Source organism: Papio anubis, chromosome 7 (assembly GCF_008728515.1).
Source record: "Papio anubis isolate 15944 chromosome 7, Panubis1.0, whole genome shotgun sequence".
In the NCBI taxonomy this organism is placed as follows: Eukaryota; Metazoa; Chordata; class Mammalia; order Primates; family Cercopithecidae; genus Papio; species Papio anubis.
In genome coordinates, this window is record NC_044982.1 from 154,003,172 (window position 1) to 154,019,771 (window position 16,600).

The 16,600-nt window shown below is 39.7% G+C and overlaps 1 protein-coding gene across 8 annotated transcripts in view; it reads left to right on the forward strand.

Annotated features, from left to right (window-relative positions):
* The window catches only part of FMN1 (formin 1), a 419,748-nt gene that overhangs the window by 255,632 nt on the left and 147,516 nt on the right, over positions 1–16,600 (forward strand). For all 8 annotated transcript variants that reach the window (XR_004185219.1, XM_031668862.1, XM_009209842.4 and 5 more), the window contains one exon: positions 4,076–4,163. Coding sequence is in view for 7 of the 8 variants with exons in the window: in XM_031668862.1 (XP_031524722.1) it covers positions 4,076–4,163 (88 nt within the window). In the remaining variant the exon portion in view is untranslated. The remainder of the gene's footprint in view (positions 1–4,075; positions 4,164–16,600) is intronic.

A 16,600-nucleotide genomic window follows, 5' to 3' on the forward strand; every position in this document is an offset into this window, starting at 1 on the left:
GTAAAATGGTGTAGTCACTATGGAAAACAGTATGAAGTTCTTCAAAAATTTAAAAATAGACCAGGTGCAGTGACTCATGCCTGTAATCCCAGCGCTTTGGGAGGCCAAGGCAGGCAGATCACGAGGTCAGGAGATCGAGACCATCCTGGCTAACACAGTGAAACCCTGTCTCTACTAAAAATACAAAAAATTAGCTGGGCCTGGTGGTGGGCACCTGTAGTCCCAGCTACTCAGAAGGCTGAGGCAGGAGAATGGCATGAACCCGGGAGGTGGAGCTTGCAGTGAGCCGAGATCAAGCCACTGCACTCCAACCTGGATAACAGAGCGAGACTCCATCTCAAAAAAAAAAAAAATTTAAAAATAGAACTACCATACGATCCATTAATCTTTCTTCTGGATATTTATCGAAAAGAATTGAAGTCAGTGTATTGAAAAGCTATTCCCATGTTTGTTGCAGCGTTATTCACAATAGCAAAGAGATGGAGACAACCTAAATGTCCATTGATGGGTGAATGGATAAAGAAAATGTGGTATGTACATACAACGGAATATTACTTGACCACACACACACACAAAAGGAAATCTTGCCATTTGCTACAACACAAATTGGCCTAAGGACATTATGCTAAGCGAAAATAGTCACACAAAGATAAATGCCGCATGATTCCACTTATATGCAGTATCCATGGTGGTCAAACTCAAAGGAACGGAAAGTAGAATGATGGTTCCCAGGGGCTGGAACAACGGCGAATTGGAAATTTGCTGTTCTGTGGGTATAAAATTTCAGTTATACAAGGTGAAAAAATTCTAGAAATCTGCTGTACAACATTGTGCTTATTTAAAATTTTGTTAACAGGGTACATTTCATGTTGTGCACTTTTCATAAAAATAAAGAGAAATTGGTGTTAAGCCTTCAAAGCCATGGAAGAACAAAGAGGAAGAGACTGAGAGGATTTAGGGCATGTCATTCTGTGCCCATTGTGTCCTTACCATTTTAGTTGGTTTTGAGAAACCTGGTGGTTTTCCACAAGAGTGGCTACATGGAAACATAGATGGATATTTTTTAAAATCTACTCAAAAGTAGACAGAGAATTTGGTACAGGTAGGGAAGAGAATACAAATGCTCCAACCTCACCACTGCTTAGCTGCCCCCCAGCCCTTTTTTAGGAAATCAGCATCAGATTTCCAAACAAACAAAAACCTCTTCAGGCATTAGTCCCAGTAAAGGTAACACTCACCAAATACCTGGGTGTGCCGAGTCATTCGACAGAATTCCAAGCATGGCTTATGGTGGTAACATCCTTTCCACAGTTCAGCCTGGTTGTGTAATGGGGTGGGGGGTAGATTTACCTCATTTTACTCAGAGACAGACAGAATCAGTATCTTTCTTGCTCTTTTACTCTCTCGTGATCTCTCTCCTGCTTGCTTTTAATTAGCTAACAGAGAAACGTGCATTTGTACATTATTCTTGTAGGCAGAATATTACTGGTAGTTTTCGGAGCCCTAACTGGATAGCTTGGTGCATGTTCATTTGAAGAAACTTTTTCAACCCAGCTGTGATCTTGTCATGAATTTGATCCTGTTCCTGTGTCCTTGTCATTGATGTGTATGCCATGGTTGTGGTTGTATCAGTCACCATCCTGGACACTTAAGAATAAGTCTAGTCAATTCCCAAAACGTTTCTCTTTTTGAATTTGCACTCCAGTTAGTTTAGGTGATGCTTTTATTTGCCTTTTTGACTCTTTACAGCAAACTTCTTAGGACTTGATCTGTCTCAGTCGCCTCCGTATCCCCAGAATACAAAGCAATACAACGTAACATGCACAGTAAATATTTTTTGAATGGGTGCATGGCTGAATAGTTATTTAAAGCTAAATTGACTTTTCTTAATTTTTTTATCAGGTGAAAAAATCATTTGACTTTAAATTTGGGTTCTCTAAGAAAAAGCCAGAAATTGCATTTTTAAGGAAGATATTTTATATGCCTAATTGCCTTTTTTTTTTTTTGCGTTTGTTTTCGTATTAAAAAATACTGAATACCCTCTCTATTTCTCTTTAAAACTCCTAAAATTCTCTCTGCCCCAAGAATCTTTCTCTCTAAGGCGAATGTTGAAATGCTTAAAAATATTGACTGAAAAATGAGATTTTTTTCCCTTTACGTCTTGATTAATATTTAGTATTTACTATATTTTAGGTCTAATCGTTATATGAAAGTAGCCATTCTGAACAGACAAAGGAAAAAAGTGGCAGTAATTGATTCAAGATCAGTCAGTCAATAGGTAGTTAGACAATTAGGCAATTAGATCATCTTTATTGGAATAAACTATTGTTATCCCTTATTTTTCAACCAGCAAGCAACTCAGCTATTACAGTAATAATACAAATGTAGATGTGTGTTACTGTTTAGTCTTGTCTTCACAGTAGTTTGGCAATTCTGTAAGTACCTAGGTGGGAAGGAAAGCACAGCTGTTCAGCCTAGTTTGTATTTTAACCAGCAAAGCACATTAAAAACATTTGTAGGATTTGTGTTTTGTGGGTGCTTCTCTTTTATTTTTGTAGCCCTGCCGCATGAGAGAAAAGAGCTTTTTTCCCTTAGTGGCAGCTGCGTGATACGTTGTTAGGGAGCTGATTTGGTTTACTAGTTGTGGAGAAACACAAAACTATGTAGACTTCTCCATGGAATATTCATAAAGGTTGAAATAACTGGCAGTGAGGTATGTGGAGTTTCTGTGAAGGTTGTAAAAATACATATTATTATAAAAAATAATTTTAAGGCCAAGTGTGGTGGCTTACACCTGTAATCCACCAAGGTGGGTGGGTGGCTTGGGCCCAGGAGTTTGAGAGCAGCATTGGCAATATAGTGAGACCTCACCTCTGTAAAACATCAAAAAACTAAAAATTAGCCTAGCATGCTGGCCTGCACCTATCTATAGTCTTTGCTATTCATGAGGCTAGGGCACAAGGATCACTTGAGCCCAGGAGTTCAGAATTACAGTGAGCTATGATTGCATCACTGTACTCCAGCCTGTGTGTGACTATGCTGGATACTATCTCAAAAATTAATTAATTTAAAATTATAGCTTTGTGTGCAAGGTGTTATATTGTTTATATTAATAATTAATAACAAATGGGAAGTAACCTCTCTGAAACAGAAAAAACTTTAAATATATGTCAAGAACTATATCAGGTGCTTTGCATATAGTCATTTAATTTCTAAAATGAATGTGTAGGCCAGGTGCAGTGACTAATGTCTGTAACCGCAGCAGTCTGGAAGGCTGAAATGGAAGAATCACTCGACTTTAGGGTTTAGGATCAGATCAGCCTGGGCAACAAAGTTTTTATAGAGACCCTGTCTCTATAAAAAAAATTTTAAAATGAGCTGAGTGTGGTGGTGCCTGCCTGTGATCCCAGCTACTCTGAAGGCTGAGACAGGAGGATCACTGAAACCCAGGAGGTCAAGGCTAAGGCAAACTCTGATCACGCCCCTGCACTCCAGCCTAGGTAACAGAGCTAGGCCTTGTCTCAAAATAAGATAAAAGGATAGACTAAATACAGTCAGTCCTTCATGATGAGGAAATCATTTCATAGAGAGTGTCACTTTACCAAGGCCGTATGGCTGGTGACTGACTCAGATGTTCATGCTTTTTCCCCTAAATCACTCAGAAGATGACATTACTTAAAAGATTGGAGGCTATGAAGTGTTTTCACCAGTAGCAACATGAAAATATTCCAATGATAAGTGAAAAAGTTGGATAGGACATTGTATACATCTTGATGCTGGTATAACTTAGTACTTGAGTAAAATGATCAGAGTAAGATATAAAGATTTAGCGTTTGTATTAGGCTGATGGAATTTTGGGTGTTTATTTTGTAAAATGTCTTTCATTATGTAAGATGTCTATAATTGTGGATAAGTTACTTTCCAATTAAGTATTATTTAAAGAAAAGTACATGCAGCATCAATTTATTTCATCAATCAGTGTATCTAAAAACTCTTAATGTTTTTAGTGTGCCTTCTGAAAGACTGTATGGTCATTTGAGCTTGTATTCTTTTTTTTTTTTTTTTCTAATTTTAGATCATCAAATTATTGGATGGAAAACGATCTCAAACTGTGGGAATCTTGATATCTAGTTTACATTTAGAAATGAAGGATATCCAACAGGGTAAGTCTTTTCTATCACTTTTGTTTTACTTTTTCCATTTTTTAAAAAACATTTCATTCTGAAGAATGTCAAACACATACAAAATTAGAATGCCCTAATGAATCCCATATACCCAATAGTCAGCTACAGAACCATCAACTCACTCTTGTTTTATCTGAAAACACTCTCCTCTCACCAGATAGGTTATTGTGAAGCAAATTTCAGATGCTTTATAAGTCATCTGTTAAAAATGTTAGCACTATTGCTAAAAGATAAGGGTACTTTATTATTTGTTTTACAGATGGAGTTTTGCCATGTTGCCCAGGCTGGTCTCAAACTCTTGGGCTCAAGCAATCTGCCCACCTTGGCCTCCCAAAGTGCTGAGATTACAGGCGTGAGCCACTGCGCCTGGCCCAAGAATACTTTTCCAAACAATACTCCATCCAGTGCCATTATCCTTCCTATAAAAACATTAATCACAGTTTCTCAGTATCATCACATAGGTAGTTCTAATTTCCCTGTTGTTTGTATACTCATTAATTCATCCATTCATTTATAGTTAAATGAGGATCCAAACAAATTCCATGTGTTGCCTTTGATGTGTCTCTCAAGTTTATTTTAATCCAGAAGTTTCTACCCTCCATTTTTTCCCCTTTGTAATTTATTTGTTGAAGAAACCAGGTCAGTCCTCTTGTAGACTTTCCCACATTTTATATTTTGCTGATCATGTTGCCATGCTTTTATTTATCGTGTTCCCCTGTCCCCTGTTTTCTGTAAACTGTCTGATCTAGAGACTTAATCTGAGTGGAAGAATACATCATAGATGCTATTACGTTTTCTCTCAAGAAGTACATAATATTTAGTTATCTGTGATGTTAGTGAGCACTTATGATATTTGCCCAGATTCATTATTTCATTAGAAGTTTTCAAAAAAAATGATGTACTAATTCCATCATTTCTTCTTTATTAGCTGGAATACTTCTAGGGAGAAACACTTTCCTTCATTTGGTTAATCATTGTTTCTTAATGCTTTCGTTTTAAAAATGTTATTATTTCTATTTGGTTATCTTTGGCTCAATTTTTAGATAAAAGACATTTAAAGAGAAGAGATTTTGTGTGTATATATTTTTATTGGTATCTAGAAAAGTAGACCAGAACACATCATACCTTTTCGAAATCTGTGTCTCGCATGAAAACAATACTCTTCTTTCTCAGTAATTAATTAGATGTAAATCTTTTGGGGTTTTTTGGGGGGTGGGGGGGATTTTTTTTTGATACGGAGTTTCGCTCTTGTTGCCCAGGCTGTAGTGCAATGGCGTGATCTCGGCTCACCACAACCTCCGCCTCCCGGGTTCAAACAATTCTCCTGCCTCAGCCTCCCAAGTAGCTGGGATTACAGACGTGCACCACAACGTACAGCTAATTTTTTAAGTAGAGACGGAGTTTCTCCATGTTGGTCAGGCTGGTCTCGAACTCCTGACCTCAGCTGATCCACCTGCCTCGGCATCCCAAAGTGTCGGGATTACAGGCGTGAGCCACCGCACCCGGCAAATGTAAATCTTTATATTGACATTTCACTTATATTTTCTGAATGATAATACAATCTGTTAGACGGTTTCAGTAGAATTTAGTATGGGTTTCGCAGTGAAAACATCTGAAGCCACACTGCCCTTTAGGTTTCAGTTCATGTTGTTTAGTCGTTTGACTTTGCTGCTCAGCAGAATACCCACAGGTCCTGACCTGCAAGACACTTAAGTTACTTTCACATCACCTGCTACTTTTCCGTTCAAGAGAGCTTTGTTAGGGACTTAAAATTTTACTACATTGTAAAAACTGAAAATTCCACAAAAAACTAAAACATCTTAAATGATAGTCACAGAGCATTCAAATCAGCTATTTGATATTTAAGAGTTCATTAACAGAGCTGAATACGTAAGTGTGAATATTAAACCTCAGATAAAGTGAGTTTGGCAGAGGCTAAAAAGGCCTGTCACTGAAATGAGAATGGGATTCTTCAGGGACTTTAGAAGAATCTAAAGTTAGATCTTCCAGAAGAATTGAGTTTCTGATCAATTCACATCAGAAGAATGTGATGTTAGAGCGAGGGAAAAAAAGGAAAAACAAAAACAAATGTCTTCAGGGGATTTTATAGTCTTTCGGCAAAGGACTGACTTTTTTGAGGCAGTTATTGAAGTTAGATAGGGATTCTTTAGGTATCACGAAAGGGTCTTGTCTTGACGGTGGTTTCCATGAGCCTGGTGAAACTCAAGTGTGCTTGATTTCGTCACCATGATGTGTAATGCCGTGGATGTGAGTTTTCACAACGTCCATATAACCTTAGACTATATTCCATTTGTTTTAAGCATGTCCTGCTGCAGTGTGTCAGATTTCTACATGGATAGAAGTCATTCCAGTCATGTGATAGTCCAGTTACCAGCTCAGGACTGTAAACTTTCCATGGCATTCTAGCCTGATTAGATTGAATGTTTGTTGGGAGTTGAAAAAGATATTTGTGAATCCAGACCTTTTCCAATGTGATACTCTAGATAAGAACATGCTTCTGCGAAGCATAAGTGAACTTTCATTTCAGCGTCGGAAATGTTGACTGTAGCATCACAGACTTCTAGGCCTTGTGGGAACTTTATTGTTCTTTTTCCTTCCTCAAGCACCTCTGTGATCTACCACAAAGTTGACTTCTGAGTTCTAAAATATCATCTCCATTCCATCTCTTCGTTTAGTAATGCATTCCAGATGAATATGGTGCTATAACTGAAGGTTAGTTTTCTTTTGGAGTCACTGACTGACACTGGCATCTGAAGGTCATTAGGAGCCCAGGCTGTATCAGTTATATTTCATTCTCAATGTGTGTGTGGAATGTACTTGGCCTTGTGTTGTCACCCTGGTGAAAGGACTCCCTGTGCTGATGTTGGCCTAAAAGGTTTATTTTAATGTGAGAGGGGCTATGGTGAGATGTGATTGGAGGAGGCCAGCTGGCCGCCAGGCAAGGTCTCACAGCAGATCAGTCCTGGTGAATGACCACAATTCAGAGGGCGTTCTTCAGCCCTATGGTCATATATTCATCTTTAGCCACGCACTAAGCCCAGAGGCCTTAACTCGTACTTTCCAAACTCACAAGAAGCTGATGTATAAACCAGAAAGCCAGTATATTCACTTAGAGAGGAGAGTATTCTTATGACAAAAAATAATTGAGTCACATTTGTTCATCATTTTCTCCACATCATTTGTCTCTACATGCCATTTTCCCCATTAAAATGTCCTTTTCATCACTATTTCAGCATATGCGTAATAAGCACACAGTAAATATTTTCTTGAATGCAAAGAAACAGGCATTAACAGATTTAGAGACAAAATACAGTACATGATTCTCAGAAAAATGTACCATTCAGTTGATAGGCATAGAAGTACTTACAGGCATTCTGGATTGCTTCAGGCATTCCAAGGTTCTGAATGGTAATGACATTTCAATTTTTCTGAGATTGCAACTTTGTCACCTTGATAACAGTTTTGTGTGTTTCAGTCTGCAGTATCTCCCACAAATAGATCATCTGGCTTTTACTGGTTTGGCTCTTTAAGAGCAATCTTCTTTTCTTCTTTTGTAAGAGGAGCACTTCTATGTGCTCTCCCTAGCACAGCCTACACTCTCCATTCAGGAAGAGGAGTTTTGGTGGCCTATATCTTAACATCTGACAGGTAGCAAGGAGCAGGGCTAGCGTTCATTCCTTTATGCATTTCTTTGCCGGGAATTTCTGTGATGATTAAGCATTGTTTGCAAACAACTGGGCTAATGTGTCACACATAAAAGTCGTATATTCAAGTGTTCATTGAATTTAATTGAATTTTTAAAAAATACAGACTTAAACTAGATAGGATCAGAATGCCGTGTATTCTATTCCAGTGCATTTGGACAACACTGCCTGCTTGCTTGCCTGCCTTCTTTCCTTCCATAAAACTGTATTGAGTGCCAGCTCCGTATCAGGTGTCGTGACTACAACAGCACATAAGATCAGACTCTTAACATCCTCACACACACCCGGGATGGTGGGAGAGATGTAAAGCAGCCTGACACTACAGTAGAATTGGCTATGAAATAACAGAGCAGGATCTTGACTCTTCCTGTAAAAGTTAAGATTAAGTCTGAGAGGATGAAATAGTGGTCATCACACAGAGATGGAGCTTTTCCAATTGAGGAAAGAGCATGAAACACAACCTGTGGAAAACAGACATATGTAATCCCTGACTTCGGGAGGCCAAGGCGGGTGGATTGCTTGAGCCCAGGAGTTCGAGACCAGCCTGGCCAACATGGCAAAACCCCATCTCTACAAAATACAAAAATAAGCCAGGCATGGTGGCGCGAGCCTGTAATCCCAGCCACTTGGGAGGCTGAGGTGGGAGAATTGCTTGAGCCTGGGAGGTGGAGGTTGCCAAGATCACGCCACTGTACTCCAGCCTGGGCGACAAAGCAGGACTCCATCTCAAAAAAAAAAAAAAAAAAGAGAGAGACACAGCTGGAGTATATAGATTGTGTATATGAATGTGGGTTGTTTTAGGATAGAAGGCCAGAAACACAAGCAGCATCCAGACCAGGAAGATCCCTGAGTAGCATCACAAGAAATGTTTAGATTATTGCATCGGTAATGGGGACAGGAAACCTAAGAAGGACCTTGTTGTGATCTGATTTTGAATGCAACAGTATCCATCACACTGTTTCATGGAAGACTGGCCTCTAATGCTTGGCATGCTTGGCCAAAACACAGATCTCTTACTTCACTTTGTCCCACCTGCATCTCATCTCACTGCACTCTCGCCAGCTACAGTGGTCTTCTTTGATTTCTTAAAGAGGCCAAGTACTTTTCTTACCCTTTGTCGTTGATTGCACAACACATTTTGAATGAACAGCACTGCACGCTCCCTCTGTTTGAAACACGTTTCCATCCCACTCTCTATGTAGCAAGGTGTTTTTCTTTAGGTTTCAGCCTAAATGTCACCTCCTAGGAGAGCTTTCCTAGGTCCTCCCACCCTAATACGGGTCATCCTAATTTAATACTCTTATTTCCTTCACAGCAACTAATATTTTATTTGTTCATCTACTTATGTTTTTATTTACATCTACCACCAGAATATAAGCTCCAAGGAGGAGACTGCTCACTGAGGTACCCCCAGCACCTTGCACCTGTGTCTGGCACCCAGGTGACGATCATGAAGTGCCTGTTGAGTGAATAAACAACAATAGGACTGAAGGTGGAGAAGTCCTTTAGAAGGGATTGTATTTGTTCAGGTGATAAATGACAAAGGTCAGAACTGAAGCTATGTCTGTAGAAATGTAGAGAAGAGACCATGTAGGAGGGATATTTGGAGAGAGAATTGCTACAGTTGCTCACATCAGATGCAAGGAGTAATAGAGACGACATTTGGCTGTACCTTGGGTTTCTGGCTTCAGCAGGAATGTGTATAATGGTGCCCCAAACCAGAAACTGAAAACACAGGTGTAAAAGCGGGGCTTGGAGCATAAAGGTAAATTCTGTTTTGGATGATTTGAGTGTGAGAAGACTGGAAACATCTCAGCTAAAGTGTTCAGTGAGCACCTAAAAATCTACCTTTGTGCTAGTGGTAAGTGGATAGGGCTAGGTTAGACATAACATACTCCCAAAAGTAACCTTTATCCATTTGTTTCTACCCAAGATAGTGTTTGCTATCTTGTAGAAGAAAGCCAAATCCATATGCCGGCTGAACTTGAAAACAGTGAATCACTAAAGGAAAAGCCTTGGTTGCAGAGGAAGAAGGTTTCAGGAGGGTCACCATAATACCAAAAGCACTTGCATTTGGTCCAGGAGAGACTCTCAATAAGTGATTTACTTACTTCCTGCTGCTTTTCCATCTGCTAGATAGGATGACTTATATTTAAAAGCATTTGGCATCCTTGGTCACAGTGACTGCCTGCATGATTGCAAATTAGTGTTTTCATTCCACGTTAGTGAGTTCCTCTTATTCTTATCCCAGGGGAGATAGAAAATTGCTGTTGACTATTCTTGATATAAACGTTTATACGCATTGCAACAGACTAGATGCCAGAAACCTCTGGCATTCATTTGGAATTTCCCATACACTCAGAATTCATATTTATAATATTTAAATAACGTCAAGATAAAACATCCTTTATTTAGTTCTTACTAGTTCAGAACGTCAGTTTGAGAGATCAGCTGCAAAACTGGCTTTCTTTCTGTTTGGGAATCTCAGTTCAAAATGTACAAAAGGGATGTCAGTTATGTGCTCAGGCTAAAACCCAGGTCTGAGAATGCCCGCTGGACCTTGTTCCCTTTTGCCTTAATAATTGCCAGAAATCTTTGTCAGAGTTTATGCAAGTTGTCTAAAACATAATGAATTTGACAAGGCATCTGAGATCCAACATAGCTTATCTAGGACTTTCCTGAGGAACAGTCTCAGTCTAGCCTAGAAGAGCATCTGCTCAAAAGGCTTTTGGTCTTCAGAATTTTTTTTATCATGCACCTCTAACAGTAAAAAGTTTTAGTGCATGCTTCTCAAGGTCTATTTTCTAAAATATATAAGTGTATGACAGAACTAATAGGTGTGTTATAAAGTATACGCAAAAATATGAATTAAAATAAGATTAGTAATATTTTTAAATGTCTTGCTAATTTTGATGGCTTTGGGTTCTCATGAGCCTGATATCTCAAGGCTCAATATGCAATTACAGTGAGTCTCATTATTAACAATAGTGAAGTTAAACCCACATTTTCAATAGCCTTAGTGATAAATTCTATTTATGGGGATCAATTTCTTGGCAGATGTCATTTGGCTATCCTCGTTTTTACCTGCTTCCATAACTGATGAAGAGTTTGTACTAGCAACCAAAGTGTCTGCTCTGCCTTTTTCCTATTGTTGATGGATTATCTTAAATCTGGGGTTTCACCACAGGAGGCTTTTGAAGCCAACTTGTTTATTTTGTGAAGTGTAGTTAAAACCAGATTTTAGAATAAGAAAACTTCATTTAATACCCCCCCCATCACAATATGTTGAAAGCAAAGGAACAAGTGAGGATGCCATGTCTGAAAGAGTTTATCCACCAAAAGTGCCATGTGATTCTGACCTGCTGACATACAGACTAAATAAATGGGCAGTTTCAATTAACTTATTAACTATAGGTAGAGCTAAATTTTTTTAAATGTTAGGTAAATATAAGTAGTCACTCTAATATTTTCCTTTCATTTTTCACCTTTTCCTCACTCCCGCTGCGTCTAAAACACCTAAGCAGTGGGGCTCCCACCTACCCTTTCTAAACCATTCTGCATTCCTTCACTCGCAGAGCTGAGTCCAGAAAGCAGAGCGTGGCATTTCTTTGTACTTTACCTTCAGGCAACTGGCTGAGACCATCCAATCTGCCTGGAATGTAATTTTGGCTTAAAAGAACCAGAACTAATGGACAAACAGAAGCAGCTTAGCCCAAACTGTTTCTCATTCCACTGCCCTCTGGAGAACAGAGGGGATATAGAAGGGGAAGTTTTGTGAATTGTATGCTCTATGCTCTTCTTTGAGGTTTGAACCATGGACAATTTTAATTGTACCTATAAAAGGAGACCTTGGGCAACTTCAGGCATAGTACATGCCTGGACTTAGGCGAGAAGTGGGATTTTTGCTTTACGAGATTGAGTGATTTTGAAGTTTTGTAATAGATTAGATAAGTATCCCTTTTGCGATTGTCCATTTCTTCCACCTCCCAGGCAGCTCCTGTTCACGGTGTGTTTTATACTTGTCTCTTACTCCATCAGAGCCCAGGTTAACATGACACAGTAACAGGCATTTAGCAATTTAGATAAGATTATAAACTATACTATATTCTCTCTCTTTTTTTTTATCTGTTTGGATGCAACTTTTGTTTGTGTTTCTTCATGTGCTGTGTGCCTTAGTTTTCCTTTTTAGTCAATTTTGGCATGCAGTGTAAAATTACAATTATTGCTATATATTCAAGAAAATTAGACTTTATGTTACTAGAGATTTTATTTTCTTTTTATTTAAGATAAGGTATTTTCAAGTTCCAGGCTTCTTTTTTTTTTTTTTTTAAGAAATTCTGTCCGCTGTGACTTAGCTGCAATATTATTTTTGAAGAACTGCAAATAGTTTGTAACAAAGATTAAAGCTTAATCATTTTATTGCATATGTCAAAATAGCATTTAGAAGTGAACTACGTATTAGCATGAATTAAATAATGGTGGAACTATGAATGTATATACTAAGTAAATGAAATTTTATTTTATTTTATTTTATTTTATTTTATTTTATTTTATTTTTTTAAGACAGAGTCTCGCTGTATCGCCCAAGCTGGAGTGCAGTGGCGCGATCTTGGCTCAATACAGGCTCCGCCTCCTGGGTTCACGCCATTCTCCTGCCTCAGCCTCCCTAGTAGCTGGAACTACAGGCGCCCGCCACTACGCCCGGCTAATTTTTTGTATTTTTAGTAGAGACAGGGTCTCACCGTGTTAGCCAGGACGGTCTCAATCTCCTGATCTTGTGATCCGCCCACCTCGGCCTCCCAAAGTGCTGGGATTACAGGCGTGAGCCACCGCGCCCGGCCCTTGAAATTTTCATAACGTGGGCTGTATGTGGTTCCCACTCTGGGATTGCTGATTAACGTAAAAAGCATGTGATGCCATTTAGAGACCAGGATTTCTTTGTGGTCTTCTTTGGGTAGTTTGTTCTTCATTGGTTAATTCATTGAAATTTTTTTTAAGTGGTAAGGATTTTAGGTGGAATGATTATTTGTAGCTTGACATCTATGAAAGATGAAGGAAGTACAGTCTTGGTCCAGTAAATTACCACTGCCTTGGAGGATAGTTGGGGTGATTGTAGAATTGAGCTTGGGAAACCAAGCAGTGTGACTTTGTGCCTTAGTTTCATCATCTGTAAAACTAGAAACAACAAACGCACCCACCTCATAGGATTAAATACAAAACACTTAAAACAATGCCTGGTACAGAGGAAGCTGCCAATAAATCCTATCAATTATTAAGTATTAATCCCCAGTAAAGTCTGCCTGCTGTCCTCACCCTCTGATGGAGTGGACAGAGATTCTTTTAAGCTGCTACTTAATTGGTGCCCGTAAGCATCTCATTTGGATACTTGCATAGAGTGAGGATTTGTGCATAACTGGGTTTGCACAGGTGTGCCTGGTGCTTATTGGGGATGGAACCTAGTGTCCAGTAGGAGAAGCGCAAGGTCTAGGTTATAGGAGAACTGACCGTTTCGAAGAGGCTTGTTACAGAGCTCTTCAGCAGGAGCAGACGCGTCCAGTCCCCTGGTGTAGCCTCTGAGTGGTCCTTCCACGCTCCACACCCCTCTCTGCGGGCTCCCCTTCTTCCCACTTCTTGAAGTTTTTTTCATAGACTTAGTCTTTGCTCTCAGGAATGACCTCATTGTTGGGAGGGAAAACTGTGGGAAGATGTTTCTGCCTTCCCTTTCCTCAACTCTCACATTCTACTACTGCCTCTTCCCGTGAACCCCATGTTCTCGTTTCCTTTGTAGAGGTCAGGCAGTAGGTTTGTCAGAGTTTTGTGGGATATAGGTGACATGAGAGTTTCAAAAAACCAAGTCCTTTTATATGTCTTTCCCTGCTCTGTTCTCTTTCTCTTACTGATGGAATTTTTATCGAGTTCTGAAAAATATCAGTATTTTGGGCAAAGCAGCTAAGTTTTATGGTGGCTGTTCGAGAGTTAACATTGTAAACAAAATTATTTCTACTAATAGAGTCAAATAATCCTATCAGGCTTTGCTTTCCTGGCCTGGACTAGTCCGTTTGCAAAACATTATTACATACCCACTTTGTGCAAGAGGCTTAAGTCAGTCACTTAAGGAAATAAAAAGAGGAATAAAATGGGCTACGTACAAATCATTCTCAAAACCACCATCAGCCAAAACCTGGTGAGCTAATCCAACCATACCTGCCTGTGGCATCTCCCACACTTCAGATGACCAGATTCACTTTGGCTCATCTCAACAGACTACATAAGGTATCCCTTTCTCACCACCATGTCCCATGCTTCTTGCTCAAAGGTGCTCCTTCAGTCAAAAAGAACAGCTCCCTTAAATAACTGCCCATCTTTTTACTAATTAGAAGCCCTTCGAATAGCAAGCACGTTCTGTTTATTTGGACATGGTACACTTGGAGATAGAAGTGTTCAGGGCTGAGAAATGGCCGGAGAGCTGAGAGAATCCTGCATGTTCTTTCTGCATAACCCTGGTCTCGTGAAAAGCCATCTCTTACCCGGAGAGGGAATTTTCCTCTTGTATAAGACCCTGACCCTGTGCATGTGCCTACAAAGCAGGCACGTAGTTTTTATGTGTGCCCGTTAGTTTGAATTTGTGATACGGATCTGCTTTTTGTCCCTGCTGACGGTTATTATATCTTAATGGGCGAAACACTACTCTAATGATCCTTGTGTATATAATTCTTGTGGTACAGAGCAGGCACCAGAGGACCACATAAAAGTGTTTGCCTCAATTTCCCTGCAAAAAAGAAGCCCAGGAACCAGACTTGACCAAGTAACAGATTTTTAAAGGTAAAGGAACCCAATAAAATTACCAGCTTTTCACAGCGTGTGCCTACTTCCTTTTGACATATTGTGAGGTGTAGGTGAAATATTCTAACTGAACTGACAGTGTGAGTGGGACAACTAAGGAGGGAAGGAGATAAAAGTAAAAACCACCAGCAATGATTGATATTGCAGTAGCAATGAGCTGTTGGGGTCTCCCCTTTGTGGACTTGACACTTCACCTTTCTGACACCATCTGCAGGAGTGTTGGTATAATGAGACCTATACAGATGGGAACAAAAGCTGGGATTACTTGGAATTACTGTATCCAAGCTTTGAGGCTTGCTGTAAAATTACATAGGCTTGTATTTGTTTATTCAATTTATGAGAGGTGTGCCTGTGTGCACACACATGCGTGGAAGAGACAGAGACAGAAAGTGTTTTTTTTGTTTTTTGTTTTTTTTTTTGAGACGGAGTCTTGCTCTGTCGCCCAGGCTGGAGTGCAGTGGCCGGATCTCAGCTCACTGCAAGCTCTGCCTCCCGGGTTTACGCCATTCTCCTGCCTCGGCCTCCCGTGTAGCTGGGACTACAGGCGCCCGCCACCTCGCCCGGCTAGTTTTTTTGTATTTTTTAGTAGAGACGGGGTTTCACCGTGTTCGCCAGGATGGTCTCGATCTCCTGACCTCGTGATCCGCCCGTCTCGGCCTCCCAAAGTGCTGGGATTACAGGCTTGAGCCACCGCGCCCGGCCGACAGAAAGTGTTTTTAAAGTATAAAATGGAGGGAGCGATCTGATCCTAGGTGACGCCAGAAATAGTTTAGTTGAATACTGACTTCTTTCCACACTGTGATCATTATGATTACTAATTAATTAGTTAACTAATTAATTGGGCTTATGTAATGGCTAATCAGTTTAATGGTAAGTGCTTGCAAGAATGACTCAATCAGAGGGCATTCATTGATTCTCTAATGCATCGTTCCAGTATTTTGAGAATAGAATTATCAGGTGTGGATTCTGGTTCTCTAGGAAGCTAAACTGTATTTATTTGGTGACTAAGACATGGGATTATGTACATGTAAGGCAGTTCTCTTAGACATCCTAGGACTTGGTAGGCCTTTTTAATTTTTAGACTTCTGGCTAATACCCCAACCTTCCCAGGCCAATATTATTCTTACTAGAAATAATACAACTAATTTAATCTCCCTAAGTTCTAGGCTCAGTATCAATCTCTTGACATTGCTAATTCTACCTCTGAATTTTCTTTTACTTTTTAAATTGTATTTTTAAGATCCTTCCTTGGAAGAGGAGAAAATTCAGTGGAATACTTGGCATTGGCCCTAAGTTCCTCTCTTTATCTACTTCTTCTTTTACCTGTCCTTTTCTGTCTACTGCATTCCTTTCCCAGTTGCCCGCGGGGGCAGATCAGTGGTCACGCTCATCTCTTAAGACTCCCCTGCCTATTTCCGGGGGGATGGTACAAAGCTCTTCCCCTAAACCTAGGCTCAAAGCCTCAGAGTGGTTTGAGACTCTACTTTCCTCAGTCCCCAGAGCTAAAATTCAGAGGTAGAATTAGCAATATCAAGAGCTTGATACTGAGCCTAGAACTTAGGGAGATTACATTAGTTGTATTTAGCAATGTCACTCTAACAGTGTTCTGTAGTGTGTTTCTTTTTTGCCCTGTCCTTTCTGTCCACACTGTTCAGGGTTTTGCTACCTCTTGCCCACTACAATAGATTCTAAACTAGTCTTTTCAAATTTTGACTTTTTGTGTGTGTAATGTAATTTTGTCCAATTTACTCCTCTATTCATAACTGCTCAACAGCTCGCTCCTGTATAACAAGTGTTTTACAGGTTCATCATGGCGTTCAAAATTCTACAAGGTTTTACCCCAAACAA